Consider the following 15,317-nt stretch of genomic DNA (forward strand, 5'->3'; position numbering starts at 1 on the left):
CAAGTATTCACCCTTAGTGAAAGGTCTGAATGCAAAGCAGTCAGATGAGGGGAAAAACGAGACTATTGTTAAATATATTCACTTTGAAATCCCCGAAGGAAACCTCATTTCAGTGAACCTAAATGCTTTTCAAAGTGGCAGACTAAACAAAGTTTTTCAAGAAGGTAAATCTGAAGAATTAATTTTTTTCTTTTAATTTAGAAGTGCTGTTGGTTGTGAATAGGGTCACTGCCTTTGTTGGAGGTAGGTGAATCATCTATAATGAGACTTAGCTATTGAATTTTACTCCTTTTCTGCTTTTGGTCTGTTCACAAGCTCATCATGAGATTTATTTGTTGTTCAAAAATCTCCCTGCATTTCTACTCAGTAATGTTCCCACATGAATAGCTGTCAAATAGCTGGTATTGCTTGAGGTCTGGGCTCCAATACTGGGCTGTATGGCTAGTTGCCTGGGTTACCTGTGTTACATCTATCTGTTTCTTGTAGTAGAGCATTCCTGATACTACTCAACAGACTGTGAATTTTGAATAATTCAGTCAAATGTAAAATGCCAGCTGGTTTTTTTTTTTTTTTGGTTTTTTTTTTTATGACTATTGATGTCTTTGAGATTGAAAAATAAGCGACTATTCAAAAATTTATTTACACCAGCTCTGAACGGAGATAGAAAACACAAATGAGATCCACATATATTTCTGAGTTGAGAGTTGCTTGCAATTTGAGCACCTTTTACAGGGAAAATGAAAACACTTTTATTTCATTAATTCTTAGGATTAATTTCTAACAATGGGATTTTTAACAGTCTTTCAATTGTATATAATTATTTATTTATGAGATAATTACAACTATATGAGAGATTTAATCTCTAGGTGAATATTTTTAGAGCTAAAATATCAAAGGACTCCTAAAGAAAAATGAATTAATCTTTCCATGTTGTGGAGATATCACATGCATTTGAATTGAGTGGTCCATTCAAATATCCTTTGAAATATGAAATCCAGTAGAAACAAGGTAAATACATTTTCCTAAGGATGTTTATTTGGCACTGGTCTTGCAATTACTTACATATAATAATAGTTGTATTGTCTTCATGGCAGCTAATTTTATATACATATAAAGTGATTGTTTGTGCTACTACATGTCAGCTTGGGGCTGTAACCCCATGACATTGGCTGTTCATGTAGTGGTGAGTCTTCTGCCCATGTACCAGGATTGCAATCATGTAATTACACAATCTCTCATTCTTCCCCCCTTGTGGCAGGGAGCACAAGTGAATCAGCTTTTGACATGCTTGGTGTTCTCAGGACTCATCCTGACAACATTTTTATAAGGTACTTTTAGGGAACAGATAAAATCTCATACTATACGTCATGCTGAAAATTGCCAAGTGAACACAGGTGTCAGTCTCCAGCTATACCATAAGAAAATTAAGCAAAGTGGAATTGCTTGAAAGGCCTTTTTATGAAAAAGTCAGGTTTTGTACTACTGACTCTGTGACTCTGGGACTCAACACCATGCACAAGCTCTTTGCACAGGTCCCAGGAGGGAGATTCTCAAATGCAAAATGATGTGGTGTGAGAAGGGATTTTCAAAGGCTTACAAACCAGACAGGTGAGGAGAATTGAGCCTTTCAGACCTTTTTTCCTGCCTTTGAAAATATCTAAGCACCCTCGAATAACGATTTTTTCTGTTAGCTGTCATAGCTGTCACTGATTTTTTCTTTTTCTTTCGGTAGTCCAGTTTATAATGCAGGGCAGTATCTGAATGAAAAGAATAGACACTGTGTTTATCTTGTTTCTTAACCGGAGACCAGGTTTGGAGCTTGCCAGGGCTTGATCTTCTCTGTATCTTTCCTATCAATAGCAGGACAACCGATCTGACTCCTGAAATCACACATACACTTGGCCAGAGAAGCTACACCAGTATCTTGGCTCTGACACAGGCAAATTGCAGACATCTGCAGGACAGTGTATGTCTAAAGCCATACGGTGGTATTTTCCTGATGTACTGCTTTAGTTGCCATTGACTTTTGATTCAAGGGCTCTGAAGGAAGAAATCTGCTATATTAGTATTTTATAGCCCTTAATTGGATTTTCCTCTATACATCTGTGGAATAATTTTTTAACCCATTAGATAATGTTTCATGAGCATGACTGTAAAGTATCTTTCATATATTTTTGAAAAAATAAGAGAAATAGAATAAAATCATACTGAACACTGTCTTGTGCTCCTGGCACAGTCTTGACTGATGTCACTTGTTATAAAAATTATTTCTAATCCCTCATTTGGCACTTCGATTCTTCATCTCATTTTGCTGATTTGACGAACAGAGCAGCATTTTAGTGTAAAACTCTTTGAGAACTTCAGAATTTACACAATATGGAAAGCCACCTTTCCTGCTTCAAGAGCCTAGATCTATAGGTTGTATCAAATCCACACTTCACCCCAAAGATGAGGTGGAACTGAAAGTAAAGACAGATAACCAGATATTGCTGTAGTTTGTAGAGGAACCAAGTATCTGGGGCCACAGTCTAGGGAGTATGCCAGAGACAGGTATAAGATTTGAAATCAGAGCAGGAGAGCCTGGATACCCCTGTTTGTGCTTGCATTCACCAGCCTACATGTAACAGCAGTGTAATAATCAACTTTGTCTTCAGACAAGGCTTCAAAAAATGTATTCATTTCGACAGCCATTGCTTTGTTCAGTCATTCCCACTCCAGTGCGCTTATCCTGTGTGTAATATAGGGTATCACAACTGTAGTTTACCATACAAAGAAGGCATTTACTGGGGTATCTGTGTGTCTGGTCTATAAAACGTGTCGCTATATAGTTAATATCTGAACTCCCTATCAGTATGCCTCGATGTTTGTAGGGTTGAGACACAACTTGCCAAAGCCGGCAAGCTCTAGTGCACTGAGCCACCTTTGTGTGTCTGAGCAGACGGGTGGGGGGATTGTGTATTGCTGACTAATGATCTGAAGATGGCAGCATTGGGTGAGCTTTGCACTTTCTTGGCTAAGCACGGCTCTCTTACAGATTAAATTGTAGTTGTTGCATATGGCAAATTTATAAATCAGCTTTTAATTTGAAGGGCTTTTCTTAATGCTGTAGTTTGATACCACAAGTTAGTAGTAGGCAGACATATTGCCATTTATGTGTTTTATTTTTTAGTTATACTGAGAGTATAAGTCTTATAAATACTAAAGATTGGCTCTCACCAGCAAGTGTTGGCTCATAAATATGACTCCCTTTTATAACAGTAACAATTATAATAACTCTTGAACTAATATAAAAGAAGCTCCCTCTCTAAGTACTGTTTATCCATCAAGGAGGAAGTGGAATCAAGTCCTACCTGTCTCATGGACAGGATACAGTTCACCCTGGACAACAGGGATTGCTCTCTCCTGCACCTGTGTTAGCTCTCTGCCTTCTGCGCTTTCCATCCCCTGGAATGCACATCCTCAGAGGAGTGGAGAACGTTTCTCTTCCTTCCCTCTGCTGGCCCTATAGATTGCTAAGTGGGCATTTGACTTTATCCTGGCAGCAGCATGACATTGGTTTGGTCTTCTTTAGCCTAAGAAAGGCCAGTAGTAAAGGTGCCCCACATATGGGGACAAAGTTCTGCTCTTACAGATCTAAAACAGACAAACACCTGACTGCTTTTTAGCTGCTGTTGGTTTTAAGAATGAAAGTGAGCATGATCACTGTGTTTTATCAGGAGTCAAATCCTGTTGTATGTCTGTCAGAGCATAAACATTCACATCACTATCTGATAGGTTCCTTTAAGGAGCCTTGAGGAAGAGAGGGGCGATTTCAAAGATGTTGGTGGGATTTAAGTGTAAAGCTGAGTAGTTAGTTTCTGACAGTGTCAGCATGTATACAACCAGGCCTGTGGCCTACTGATAGTTCTTCTGGCAAAATATTTAGGCAGGGAGGCTAAGTTTGTACTCTTTGTGGTAGGTCTCTCAGCTTCACTCATTACTTCTGTGATGCCTTTGTTATTTTGTGTAGCTGGCTGTTTGTCCCTGAGACAACATTTTTGGAAACCTGTTGTCTTGGCTGCCTCCTTAGTGGTGACATCAGCTCACTGGATGTACTGAAAAATTTTATGCCAGCTTGATTTACCTGAGTCAATAGCAAAGCCGAGGTGAAAATTTGATTTTTTTGGGTTTGTCTCTTTGTTTTGTTTTGTTTGATAATACTGTACTTTCACCTCCCTTCATGGATATCTGTGTGTTTGACTGCTGTGATGGGATCTGACTTAAGACATCTGAAGTCTCTGCAACTGTTCCTTCTTCTCAGCTGACTTAGAAGTTTTGGATCAGACACAGGGTTCATGTTTTTATTCTTTTTTTTTATTATGCCCTTCTGCATAGTGCTATGCTGTATGAATCACTAGATCTACAGAAACTTTTATGAGGCTAAGCAATTAATAATTTCTGAATTTCTAAAGATTTGTTGAACTTTAATTAATTTCTGGTCTTCTACATTTAACATGATACTCAGTCTGGAGGAGTTGAGAGTTAAGGAGGAAGTGAGTGGAAAAAAAATCATTGTATTAGGATGCATTCTGAAGTTATTTAAAAAACTTAAAATTTAGTCCAAAATATTGGTTTTTTTCTTATCCTAAATTCATATCTCCTGCAAAGACATGTAAATCTTCTAGGTTCAGTATAGTTATGCCCCTTTGCACCAAACCTGAAACTGTCAGATAACGTAATAAACACAAACATGTACAGGGATATGTGTTTATAGATGCGCAATACTTTCGTATGTTTGAACTCAACTTCCTAAAACCTTCATATGTAGAAATAGTTACTATCTTAATCTCAACTGTTTGATCTAATATCAAAAAGCAATCTTGATTTGTAGTAAAAAAAACAAAGTAAGACTCAGTACTTTAGGAGCAGAAGGGACCATGATCTTTTGCGTTTAGTGGACAGTGGGCCGTCGGTGCTTCTTATGATCTTCCTAATTTGTAACGTTTAACTTTGTTGGATGAGTACGGCAAAGTTGGGTGCAGTACTGTTATGTTGGTTTAGCACCTCTTCTCACAGTTTGTCATCTGTTTTACGGGTCAGATACGTTATCTGATTGAATGTAGACCTAAAGAGCAATTGTAATTGTTCAAGTGAATTCATTGGTCAAGTGAATTCATTTGACTGAGTATAAATTTCTTTCTGCAGTTTAAGAAGCTAAATACCATATTCATTCTTTATTTATGACAGAGTAAAATCTAGTGAAGACTAAGGCTGCAGCTCAAGAAGGCTGTTAAGCACATACATATAATTAAATTCACCCTAGCTCAAGACAGCACTTAAGTATGCTGCAGACTTTAAAGAGGTATCAGCTTGAGCTTAAAACTGAGTGATCTTAGAGATCTTCAGATGTTCCTAGACAGTCATGCCAACTACCTTGCAGGATTTTATTTTAACACATCTCATTTATTTCTCAAGGTTTCAAAAATCTCCGTGGGTTACTATCAGCACCTTTGATACCTAAAAATGATCTTCCTTGTCTGTTCTTAACTGGCCTTGTCTGTTCCTAACTGGCCATTCCTGTGAACTGCTTGGGTGCCCAGACAAAGAACAAAATCTCAAATTTTTGTGCAAAGCTTCCTTACTGCTGAACATGACATTTCAATTACTTAGCAGCAATAAAATACTTTATCTGAGATTATATTCAGAATAGGTAATTCTACAGAAGTGGGACAAGCAAGTGAATATGGTACTGATTGTTATTGCTGAAGTGCCTGTTTGCAACTGTTCTATTTATTTCTGAATATCTGTATATCTTACAGTGCTATTTCTTTACGATTGAATTTGGCCTTTGCAAGCAAGAAGGACAACTGCGTGCTTATGGGGCAGGACTTCTGTCTTCTATTGGAGAATTAAAGGTATGTACCCTTAAAGCATAGACAACTTTTAATCTTAACAATATAATAGTTGGATATAAATATATCGACTTTCAAATAACAGTTAAAATCTCAAGATAAAAAGCTTATATTTAAAATATGGTATTGACCTAAAAAGCTGTGTTTGAAATATCAGCTGGCACTTGAAGCATGAAATGGACTTGTGAGGCCCAAAGTACCAAAGCAACTATAAACTACAAAAGTGATTTCTGTTTGAATTTTCAATTCTTGTAAAAGGAGGCTCAAGGGTTCTAACAGGTAAGAGTGCCTTGGGCTCTAAAAGCTTTGTTTGGATGAGAAGCACATATTTTTAATACCCACAAATAAGTGTTAGAAATCAGACATGATTCTGTTCTAAGTAATCCAGTGTACTTGAGTGGCTTAATTATTGATATGAAAAGAACAACTTTCATTAAGGTCCTGATTCAGTAGATTACTCATATTAAAAATTAAGGAATATAAAGTCATGTTGAAAGTTGCCTGTGTGACAATACATAGAGCCCTATTCTTTTAAGGATGAAAGTCTTTCACCTTGCATGGTGTGACTACTTGTAGTGGATCATTTATTGCCTCTTTTTATGCCCAGAAAACATAGGGAACAGGTAAAAGGTATTTTGTCACAACTGTAGTATTTTGGGACATAATACATCTCTCTGTTAGCAAAATAGGAGGGAAGGGTAAAGAGAGGCAAGAGTACTATCTTCGGGGACACAAATGAACTCTTGGTGGCTTTGCAGGTAAACATTTGGATTTAGAAAGCATATATGGAAGAGTATTGAAAACTATTTTGCAATATATCTATTGTTTATTTGTGTTTAAACATCTTCCCAGCCTCCTGGGCTGGCTTTCAGTGAACTACCTGGCAGTTTAATAGAAGTATCTCAGTCCCTTTTTGCTGTTTGTTTTACCTGTAATTGAGAATAGTTGTGGTGAAGCTCATTAGTAAGACTGTTATTCTTCTAGTAGTAAAAAATTTGATGAAAATTACCATCTCCAGTATTTTTTCTTTGATTGCATTAGAGTTGCTCTGAGTTCTGTGCATACTTCAGCCACAGAAGCATTCTGTATCTGTCTGGCAAAGCTTTATGCTCACAGTGCAAAGATGGTTAAATGAAAAGAGATGAACACATCCCACTTGTTTTCCTTTGGCCCAGCAACATTCAGTGCTGAGCCCCAAACTCTGCAGGATTCCGTAAAGAATCAGGCCTTTTATTTAAACTAACAGTTAAGGTCGCTAGGTGATGACCCTGAAAATGCCTACCACATCATTTACAAAATCTAAGGGCATAAGAAAGAGGAAATGAATAGTCAAGAACATAATAAATCTTCTACCATCAATGTCATAAACAAATGCATTATTCTTGTCAAGTCTGCGTATTTGGTGCCACACATTTCTGATCCCAGACCTGTGTTCTTTGCTCAGCAGTAAACTCAGAGTATAAATACAAAGAATAATCCTTTTGAAAAGCAACACTAAAAGCTAAATAATCTGCACATTAATGGACTATATTGATCTGCTACAGTGTTGTGCCCAGATATATATCATAATAATTTTGCCATAAGTCAATAATATTATATATTTTTCTATTACAGTACATATATATTTTGTGGATATGATGCCAGAAGGGACTATTAGATCATCTGATTTGACCTCTTGTGTATCATAAGATACTAAATTTCACCAGATCTTGCATATACCACACTTAGTTAAGTCAGACATTTCAGTTACTGAGAAACTAAGCCCTTGTGTGCTGTGGGAACAGAACAGCACCAACAAGTAGACATAGACTCCATGAAGGGACTGATAAGGTGAAAAATCTCCAGAAAGTCTGTGGAAGCGTGCTCCAGGGTAGAAAAAAAGGTAAAATTAAGGAAAAAAATGCAAAAAAGTACTAAGTTTTCTGACAAAATGACCATGGGAGAAGCCATTTCTAGACCACAATCCTGGCATGAATGTGCTTCTTCTCAACAAGATATATTAGGCAGGTGCTTAGGAAGGAGACAGTCTGGGCACCCATGACTTTGGTACACAGCCTTGCATCAAGCCGTTGTCACTCTCTACTGTTTTTTGGGAAAGCAATCTCCCTCCTAGCACCTACTGGGAGGGTAGATTTTTTCCTTGACCTGAAGGTGTCTGAAAAGTCATGCTAGTAGACTGTTGTTGAGATCCTGATTATATTAGTATTCTGATTGTAACTGAAATCCTTATTGATGGCAGCAATTGCTCTGAAAATGATGAGAACAACACTGGCTATTTCAGTGGTGAGTGGGGATGAATAGGAGACTCAGATTGCATGGCCATGACATCTCCCCCTCATGCATGCAACACTCGTACTTCTCATAGGTGTCAGAGTGAAGACAGAAAGTTATTTCCTTTCAGAAATAACTACTGCCATACTTAACACAGGGGTGACTGCGGCCCATAGAAGAAGTTCAAATACTTACGTATCCCTGTCACTAGGAAGGCAGATCTTGAAATGTTGAATTTTCTTACCTTGACTTTAGAGTCATAGAAAAGTGTAGGTTGGAAAAGATCTCTAAGATGATGAAGTCCAATTGGTAACCCAGCACTGCCAAATATGCCACTAGGTCATATCCTCAAATGCCATATCCACACACCCTTTAAATACATCCAGGGGATGGTAACTCAGCCACTTTCCTGGGCAGCCTATTCCAATGTTTGACAACCATTTCAGTGAAGAAATTTTTCCTAATATCCAATCTAAACCTCCCCTGGCACAACTTGAAGCCATTTCCACTTCTCCTGTCACTTGTTACTTGGGAGAAGAGATCAACACCCACCTGGCTACAATCTCCATGCAGGTAACTGTAGGGAGTGAGAAGGTCTCCCCCGAGTCCCTTTTTCTCCAGGCTAAACAAACCCTGGTTCCCTCAGGTCCTCATCATTGTGCTCCAGAACCTTCCCCAGCTCCACCACCCCTCTCTGGACACCCTCCAGCCCCTCAATGTCTTTCTTGTAGTGAGAGGCCCAAAACTGGACACAGAACTTGAGGTGTGGCCTCACCAGTGGTGAGGGACGATCACTGCCCTGGTCCTGCTGGCCACACTATTGCTGATACGGGCCATGATGCCATTGGCCTTCTTGGCTACCTAGGCACACACTGGCTCATGGTCAGCTGCTGTTGATTGGCACTCCCAGGTCCTTTTCCACCAGGACACTTTCCAGCCACTCTTCCCCCAGCCTGTAATGCTGCTTGGGGTTGGTGGCACCCAAGTGCAGGATCTGGCACTTGGCCTTGTTGAACCTCAACAACTGGCCTTAGTCCATCAATCCATCCTGCCCAGATTCCTCTGCAGAGCCTTCCTGTTCTCCACCAGAACAATGCTCCTGCCCAACGTGGTGTTCTCTGCAAATTTACTGAGGGTGCACAGGCATTTTTTATTAATATACTTTTGTGAGCAAGAAGAAAAGCCTTTCTCCAACTGCTGTCCCTATTAGCTCTCTTTTCAATGCAGCACTATGCACAGGAAATAAAATGGTGGCCGATTTTATATATAATTTGTATAAATTTCTAGAAATACATGAGTCTATTTGCAGGGTAGAAATGGTGAGCAATATTTGGGCTGTCTAGAGGAGTGAATGGCTTGTTCAGTCATCCCTGTTTCTGTGCTACACTGTTCCACTTTACAAATCTGGTTAATAGCGCTAGTAAAAAAGAACTGTAAAAGCTAGAGAAATGTGGGCACCAGCCTATAAATATAGGATTACCTTGAAATCTTTTTCCCCACTTAGTATTTAGACTAAAATTTCAGACAATGAAAAATGCATCTCCTGATATGCATGCTATGGAAGCATCAAGTAAAAAAAAAAATAAAAGCACAACAAAATAAGGAGAAAGAGAAGATTAAAAATGAAGCCTGGGGGGAAACGAATAATACAGTTAGTAGTTATACAATATTCTGCCTAATATAGTCAGGTTAACTCTAGCTAACACTGTTACACAGTATGTATTTGGGGCTTAGAGATAAGGTGGAAATAATGTACATTTCAATTATTAAAACTATTTCTAAAAGGCAGTTCAAATGTCTTCGGAAACTTTAATCCATTTACTTTGTGTGAGGCTCTCTTGAACTCTTTCATTAAAGGAGACTCCTATCAACTTCAGTTGGCTGTACATCAAGTCATGTATCCCTGTTGTATGCTTCTACATTGAACAGAGACATAGACTTAAAATCTCTCTTTATAAATTTAAAAAAATCAAATACTGTATCCAATTGTATTATTTTGTTTTAATGATAATTTATTTTAAGAAATTCCAGCATTAGAATTTATAACCAAAAGGATTCAAAGGCAAATTTTGGCTTTGTTTCTGAAGAGGATGAAGAAAACAACACCTGGATCCCAGATGCTCATTTTAAGACTCTTTAAAAAGAGAGTTTTTTTCTGTATTCTAGACAATATATAAAACTATACTGTTGAACAAAATTTTCTGTTAATATCATGACACTGTCAGTTTCCCAACTTATTTGGTAGATAAGCGGGAAAACATTTAAGATCAGATTTTTGAAGACTCTGTGTACTACCCCTGGGAAAACAAGGCGATAAAATCAGTACTGGCACACACACAACTTCTCACCTGTGTTCCTATTCTGCCCTCCTGTACTTCTCAGACAGTGCAGTATTTATAGCTCATCTCAAGTTTTCCCCTTGCTGGCTGAAGGTTTTACTTTTTGGGTTTTATTTATATTTTTTCTCAAAACTGAAAAGCTCTGAGTTGTATTATTGCACTCAATTTTTATACTCAAAGGTGAAATTACAAGACCAAACTCTTTTTTCATGTGTCAGTGATAGTGGTCACTTAGGAAATGATTCACAGCTGTGCATTGTAAATACCTGGTGCCATCTGACATGCCGTAGTATTTCTGACCAGCTGCCACTGCAGAAATGTCTAAAAGTCTTCTTTAGATCCTGTGCTGTGTCTTCCATTCTCTGTACAGTGCTTCAGACAGCCTAGGCCTTAGAGACCTGAGGTTAGGTACCTCAATAACTCTTTTAACCTTTCATCAGCAGGAAGTGGAGGCATTTGTTTATTGTTCTGCTTATTTTCAGTATGGATGATTGTCTAATTCTTAAGCTGTCTGATACTGCTGCTTTTCCTGAGACTCAGTGATGATTCATTTCTAAGTTTCACTCCAAATTCTTATTTCTCGGACTGGAGTAGACTCACCAATAGTTTTATTAGCATTACCAGTACAGTCTGTAGGAAGGGGCCATTAGAGGCTGTTATCCCAGATCCACAAGATGGTGAGATGCTCTATTTTACCAAAAGCTGTTTTCCATATGAACGTTAGCCCTAACATCTCATTGGAGGTGGATAACAAAAGAGGTTTCTGATGGAGAAATCTGTATTGGGCACTTAGTCATTTGGGTTCACTAAAGAACTGAATGTCCAACCAAACCATAAGTGAATAACATGTATTTAAAAAAATACAGGCTTGAAGTTGAAAGCTTTTGGACTCAGCAGACCATTTTTTTTGGTTGAGATTATACAGTTCATAATGTTGAGAGTGCCAAGGACCAGCATTTTAGAGCACTGTAATGTTTCTGATAAATGCTCTGGTCAGCTTTGAGTCAGTGTCTTGACCATTCTAGTTCACACTAGACAGTTTATGGTCTCTCTGAAGGTTTATCTGCAGGCTCAGTTCAGTTGCTTAACTCTGGCATTGCTGGCGTCAGCGTATCAACCCAATAGCAGATGTTACAGATGCCAGGCTGTGGAATTTAAAAACACCATCCAGACTTGCAAAGATGCAAACATTGCTTTGGTAGCCATGACAATTCCTACATGATCTAAGAGGCAGAAGATCATATCCTGGAAGGGAGACGGTATCTTGGGTGGGAATTCATCACAATTAACACCCTTTGTTCCCAAAGTGCAATCCTAAGAATAACTGATCAGTTGTCACCTAATTTTGAAGGCATGTCTGAACCCTTTACCCTTGGTTTCCAGGTCACATGTGTTCTGCTGTCTTCACGTTCCACTCTCTGCAGAGTTGCGTTGTGAAGCAGCAGCTCTGTTCATGTATGACTAAACTGGGATCCAGAAAGTATGAGTCATTTCATATGGATAATCTGAGGAGAATAATAGAAAGGCTTTCTCAGAGGACATCCCCTGTGATAGAGTCCAGCTTTCCTTCTCTTTAAATTGTCTCCTTTTATAAAATTAGGGCTCAGTGATGAGAGCAGTTGTTCACACTGTAGGAGCCACTACAGTCGAGATTCCCTTCTCGACTCTGATAACTTCAGTCCCAAAGACTGGGCCTGGCCTATCAGAGGCCATTAGTAACTAAAGAAGTTAACACTGTGCCCCTTCCTGTTGAACCTTTCACAGTACAGGAAAGAATTCCTGAGCCAGAAGTAGTTAGTTCTTACAAAATCATGGCCTGTATCATAATCTTGATTCCCTGCAAGGAATCAACTTCACTCAGTCCACTCAGAGTTTTGAAACTTTGTGCTTTAGACATTTGAGGCATCAAGTCTTACCTGGAAGAACAAAGGCACCTTAAGAGGGGTTTTTTATCTATAGTTACCCAGCCAGGGAATCTATTATAATTCCTAGTGAAAAAATGCAAATTCATTTTGATAGAAGGAGGTAAATGCCTTAATTTATAAGCATTCAACCACACCATGGCTCTGCAAAGAGAAAGTGACAACAGGGATATAGGCAGGTGATCCTGTTCCTGCAGTCCATTTAGAAGAGGATGATGGTTGAGAGATGATTTTTTATATTTATTTTCAAACCTGTTTAACTGATGGCTGGCTAGAAACAGCAATCCTTGTGAGAAGGAAAAGATACATGTACTAAGGAAAGTTAATTCCCTGACATTTTAAGATTCCATGCATTAATTTTTCATGTATTTATTTTTGGAGAGAGAGGAGGTGGGAGGAAGAGCCTCTTGTTCCAGTTTTCTGTCCTGTTATTTGTAGACTGCAGGTTGAGAGCTAGTATGATATTTTCAGAGCCTTTCACATGGATTTAGGAATGAGCATAAGCAAGAGCAAGGATAAAAGTTTGGTGAATACCTTAGGGTCAATACTTTACTCCACTGTAAAGAATGTCCATGCAGATAGAAAGTAAAGAAATCAGAGGCACCTTCAGACCTCAGGGATCTGCTTCCTCCCTGTCATTTCTTTATGCTTTTCATGCACATCTTCACTCTATGTAGATGTCAGGGGACTAAAGAAGGTTGAAAGGTGACCTAAATATGCTCTCCTTCCTTACCCTCTACTTCTGTAACAGAGCACTGAGAATGAAAATATGTGCGCTCTAGAAGATAAGGTAGATCCAAAAGCCAACACAAATATTCAAGTTGGAAGGGAAGCTAGAAAAGATTGTCCTGGAAAATGTCTCAGTACCTGATTTTCCGTTCTGAAACCTCTCTTTTCCAGTGGCTTGTGCAGGTCATATAAAGAGAAAGACTAATCAGAAATCTCTACTCTGAGTAGAAGGAATTGCCTTTTCTGCCCAACGTCTCTTCTGTACTTATCTATGTCTGTTTGTTTCATTATTTTTTCTTTGCAGTACTATATGAAGCATTATTGCTCGGGTTGTGTGGCAGAAGAGTAATGCATTTCATTGTCATGCAATACATTGGCATTATTTAATGGGATTTCAAATTTATAGTTTCACTTTTACTGTCAGGAAAATAGTATATGATTTTGGCCTGAAAATGTAAAGCACAGATTATGTAAATAGCTTAGTCAGATCCAATTTACCCACCAAGACAAGGATGAATTCTGCTAGTTAAATGAGATTTTGAGGACATACATATTTGTAATTGTATAAGATAATTTTTCAAGAATGGTTATTTGGTGACTTTCCTTTTTCCATCTGAACATTTAGGTCTGTATGTGTTCATGGCAGGTGAATTTCTAACCTCCTCTTTATTATTTATTATTATGGGGAAAAAAATCTCCCACAGTAAGAGCTTTTTAAGTAACAAATTCTGTTCACTTTTCAAACAGAAAAAACACTGTGTGTAAAACAAGATGGGTTACCAATTAGTGGGAAACATACAGCACAGCGATATAAAAGCTGTATATATGAACAGCTGCTGTAGATACACAGCAATATCAAACTCCAGTTTAACAGATACTGTGGTGTATTTTGCAGCATGCTCTCTCTGACAAGGCCAACGTGAAAACATTCGATCCAAAGACAACCTGTTTGCAAGAATGCCTTATCACTACTTTCCAGGAAGCTTACTTTGTTTCAGAGAGTTTTGAAGAGGCCAAAGAAAAGATGAGGTAAATTATTTTCCCGGACTCAAAAATCTAATTTTCTCTTCTTTAACAGTTGGGAGAAAAAAAAATAAAGGAAGTTAATTTTCTTTTTTTTCTTTCAGGGACTTTGCCAAATCAATCAATCGTCCCTTCTCTGTGTATTTCAATCCATATACACAAAGCATTGAGATTCTGAAGGATACCAGGAGTATAGAAAATGTTGTCCAGGACCTCCGCAGTGATCTAAACACTGTATGTGATGCTTTAAGTAAAATGAACAGATATTTAGGGATTTGATATGTTTGGCACTGTGATTTGCTGTCAGCTGCTCTTTCTGTAGCCAGTTACATCACATGAGATGGCTAATTTCTCAAACCCATCAGTTTTCCCTTTACAGCTTGGCCTGTGGCTTGCATCATTGTGTAGCTCTGTCTAATCGTAATGTGCAGAGAAACCAAGGCAATGCTAATTTGTAAATGCAACGTGGAATGTGGCAGAATATAATCATCAATTCCTCAACACAATGTCATGTACAAGTATACCATTAAAAACTTTCCTGGCAATGGTTTGGTTTCTATAAGATGATTCACTTCAATGTTTAAGAAATGGTGTTGCTGACTTCATTAGGTCTGAGTTTATTTCTTCATAATCCCTTGCCTTCCATAAGAATCCAGAAAAAATTTGTTTGCAACATTTTCATTTTTTTGGTAAGAAATCTGTATCTCTTTCTATAGTGGTAAAGGCACTGTTTTGTCCATATATCTGTAACAGAACTTAGTGTCTTTTCTGACTGAACAATACAATTTATATACCAGTAGGTGTCAGAGATCAGGAAGGATATGTATTGGTACTAAAAGGTCTGTGAACATTATACATTTTGAGAACTCACAACTAACAAAAGTTCAATGTAGCTGAGCAATTGCAACACAGTAAAAAAAAAGAAACCTCTGACAGTTCATGTAGAGATGTATTTGTAGTTCACACATGTTATTTGTGACAGTGCTGAGTGTGCTTCCTCTGAGAGCGCTACCTGGAAATAGGAGAGGAAGCACTTGTTTTAATTTCATTGTTTCATGTGAATCCAAAGTCTTTCTACATCCTTGTATGTCTTCTGCGTTCCCTTGTGTCTTGAACTTACTCCTCTTGTATTTCATGCGTAG

At 38.2% G+C, this 15,317-nt stretch overlaps 1 protein-coding gene across 2 annotated transcripts in view; it reads left to right on the forward strand.

The window, feature by feature from the left end:
* Nucleotides 1-14,998, forward strand: part of TPH2 (tryptophan hydroxylase 2) — a 56,612-nt gene extending 41,614 nt beyond the window's left edge. The window contains exons 9-11 of one of the 2 annotated variants that reach the window (XM_068999176.1): nt 5,799-5,894; nt 14,048-14,181; nt 14,280-14,996. In XM_068999176.1, coding sequence (XP_068855277.1) covers nt 5,799-5,894; nt 14,048-14,181; nt 14,280-14,454 — 405 coding nt within the window. In that variant the 3' untranslated portion in view covers nt 14,455-14,996. Of the gene's footprint in view, nt 1-5,798; nt 5,895-14,047; nt 14,182-14,279 lie in introns of both variants that reach the window. The other variant, XM_068999172.1, reaches the window with a different exon arrangement.
* The last annotated feature ends 319 nt before the right edge of the window (nt 14,999-15,317 follow it).

The sequence above is a fragment of the Aphelocoma coerulescens genome, chromosome 1A (assembly GCF_041296385.1).
Source record: "Aphelocoma coerulescens isolate FSJ_1873_10779 chromosome 1A, UR_Acoe_1.0, whole genome shotgun sequence".
NCBI classification, from domain to species: domain Eukaryota; kingdom Metazoa; phylum Chordata; class Aves; order Passeriformes; family Corvidae; genus Aphelocoma; species Aphelocoma coerulescens.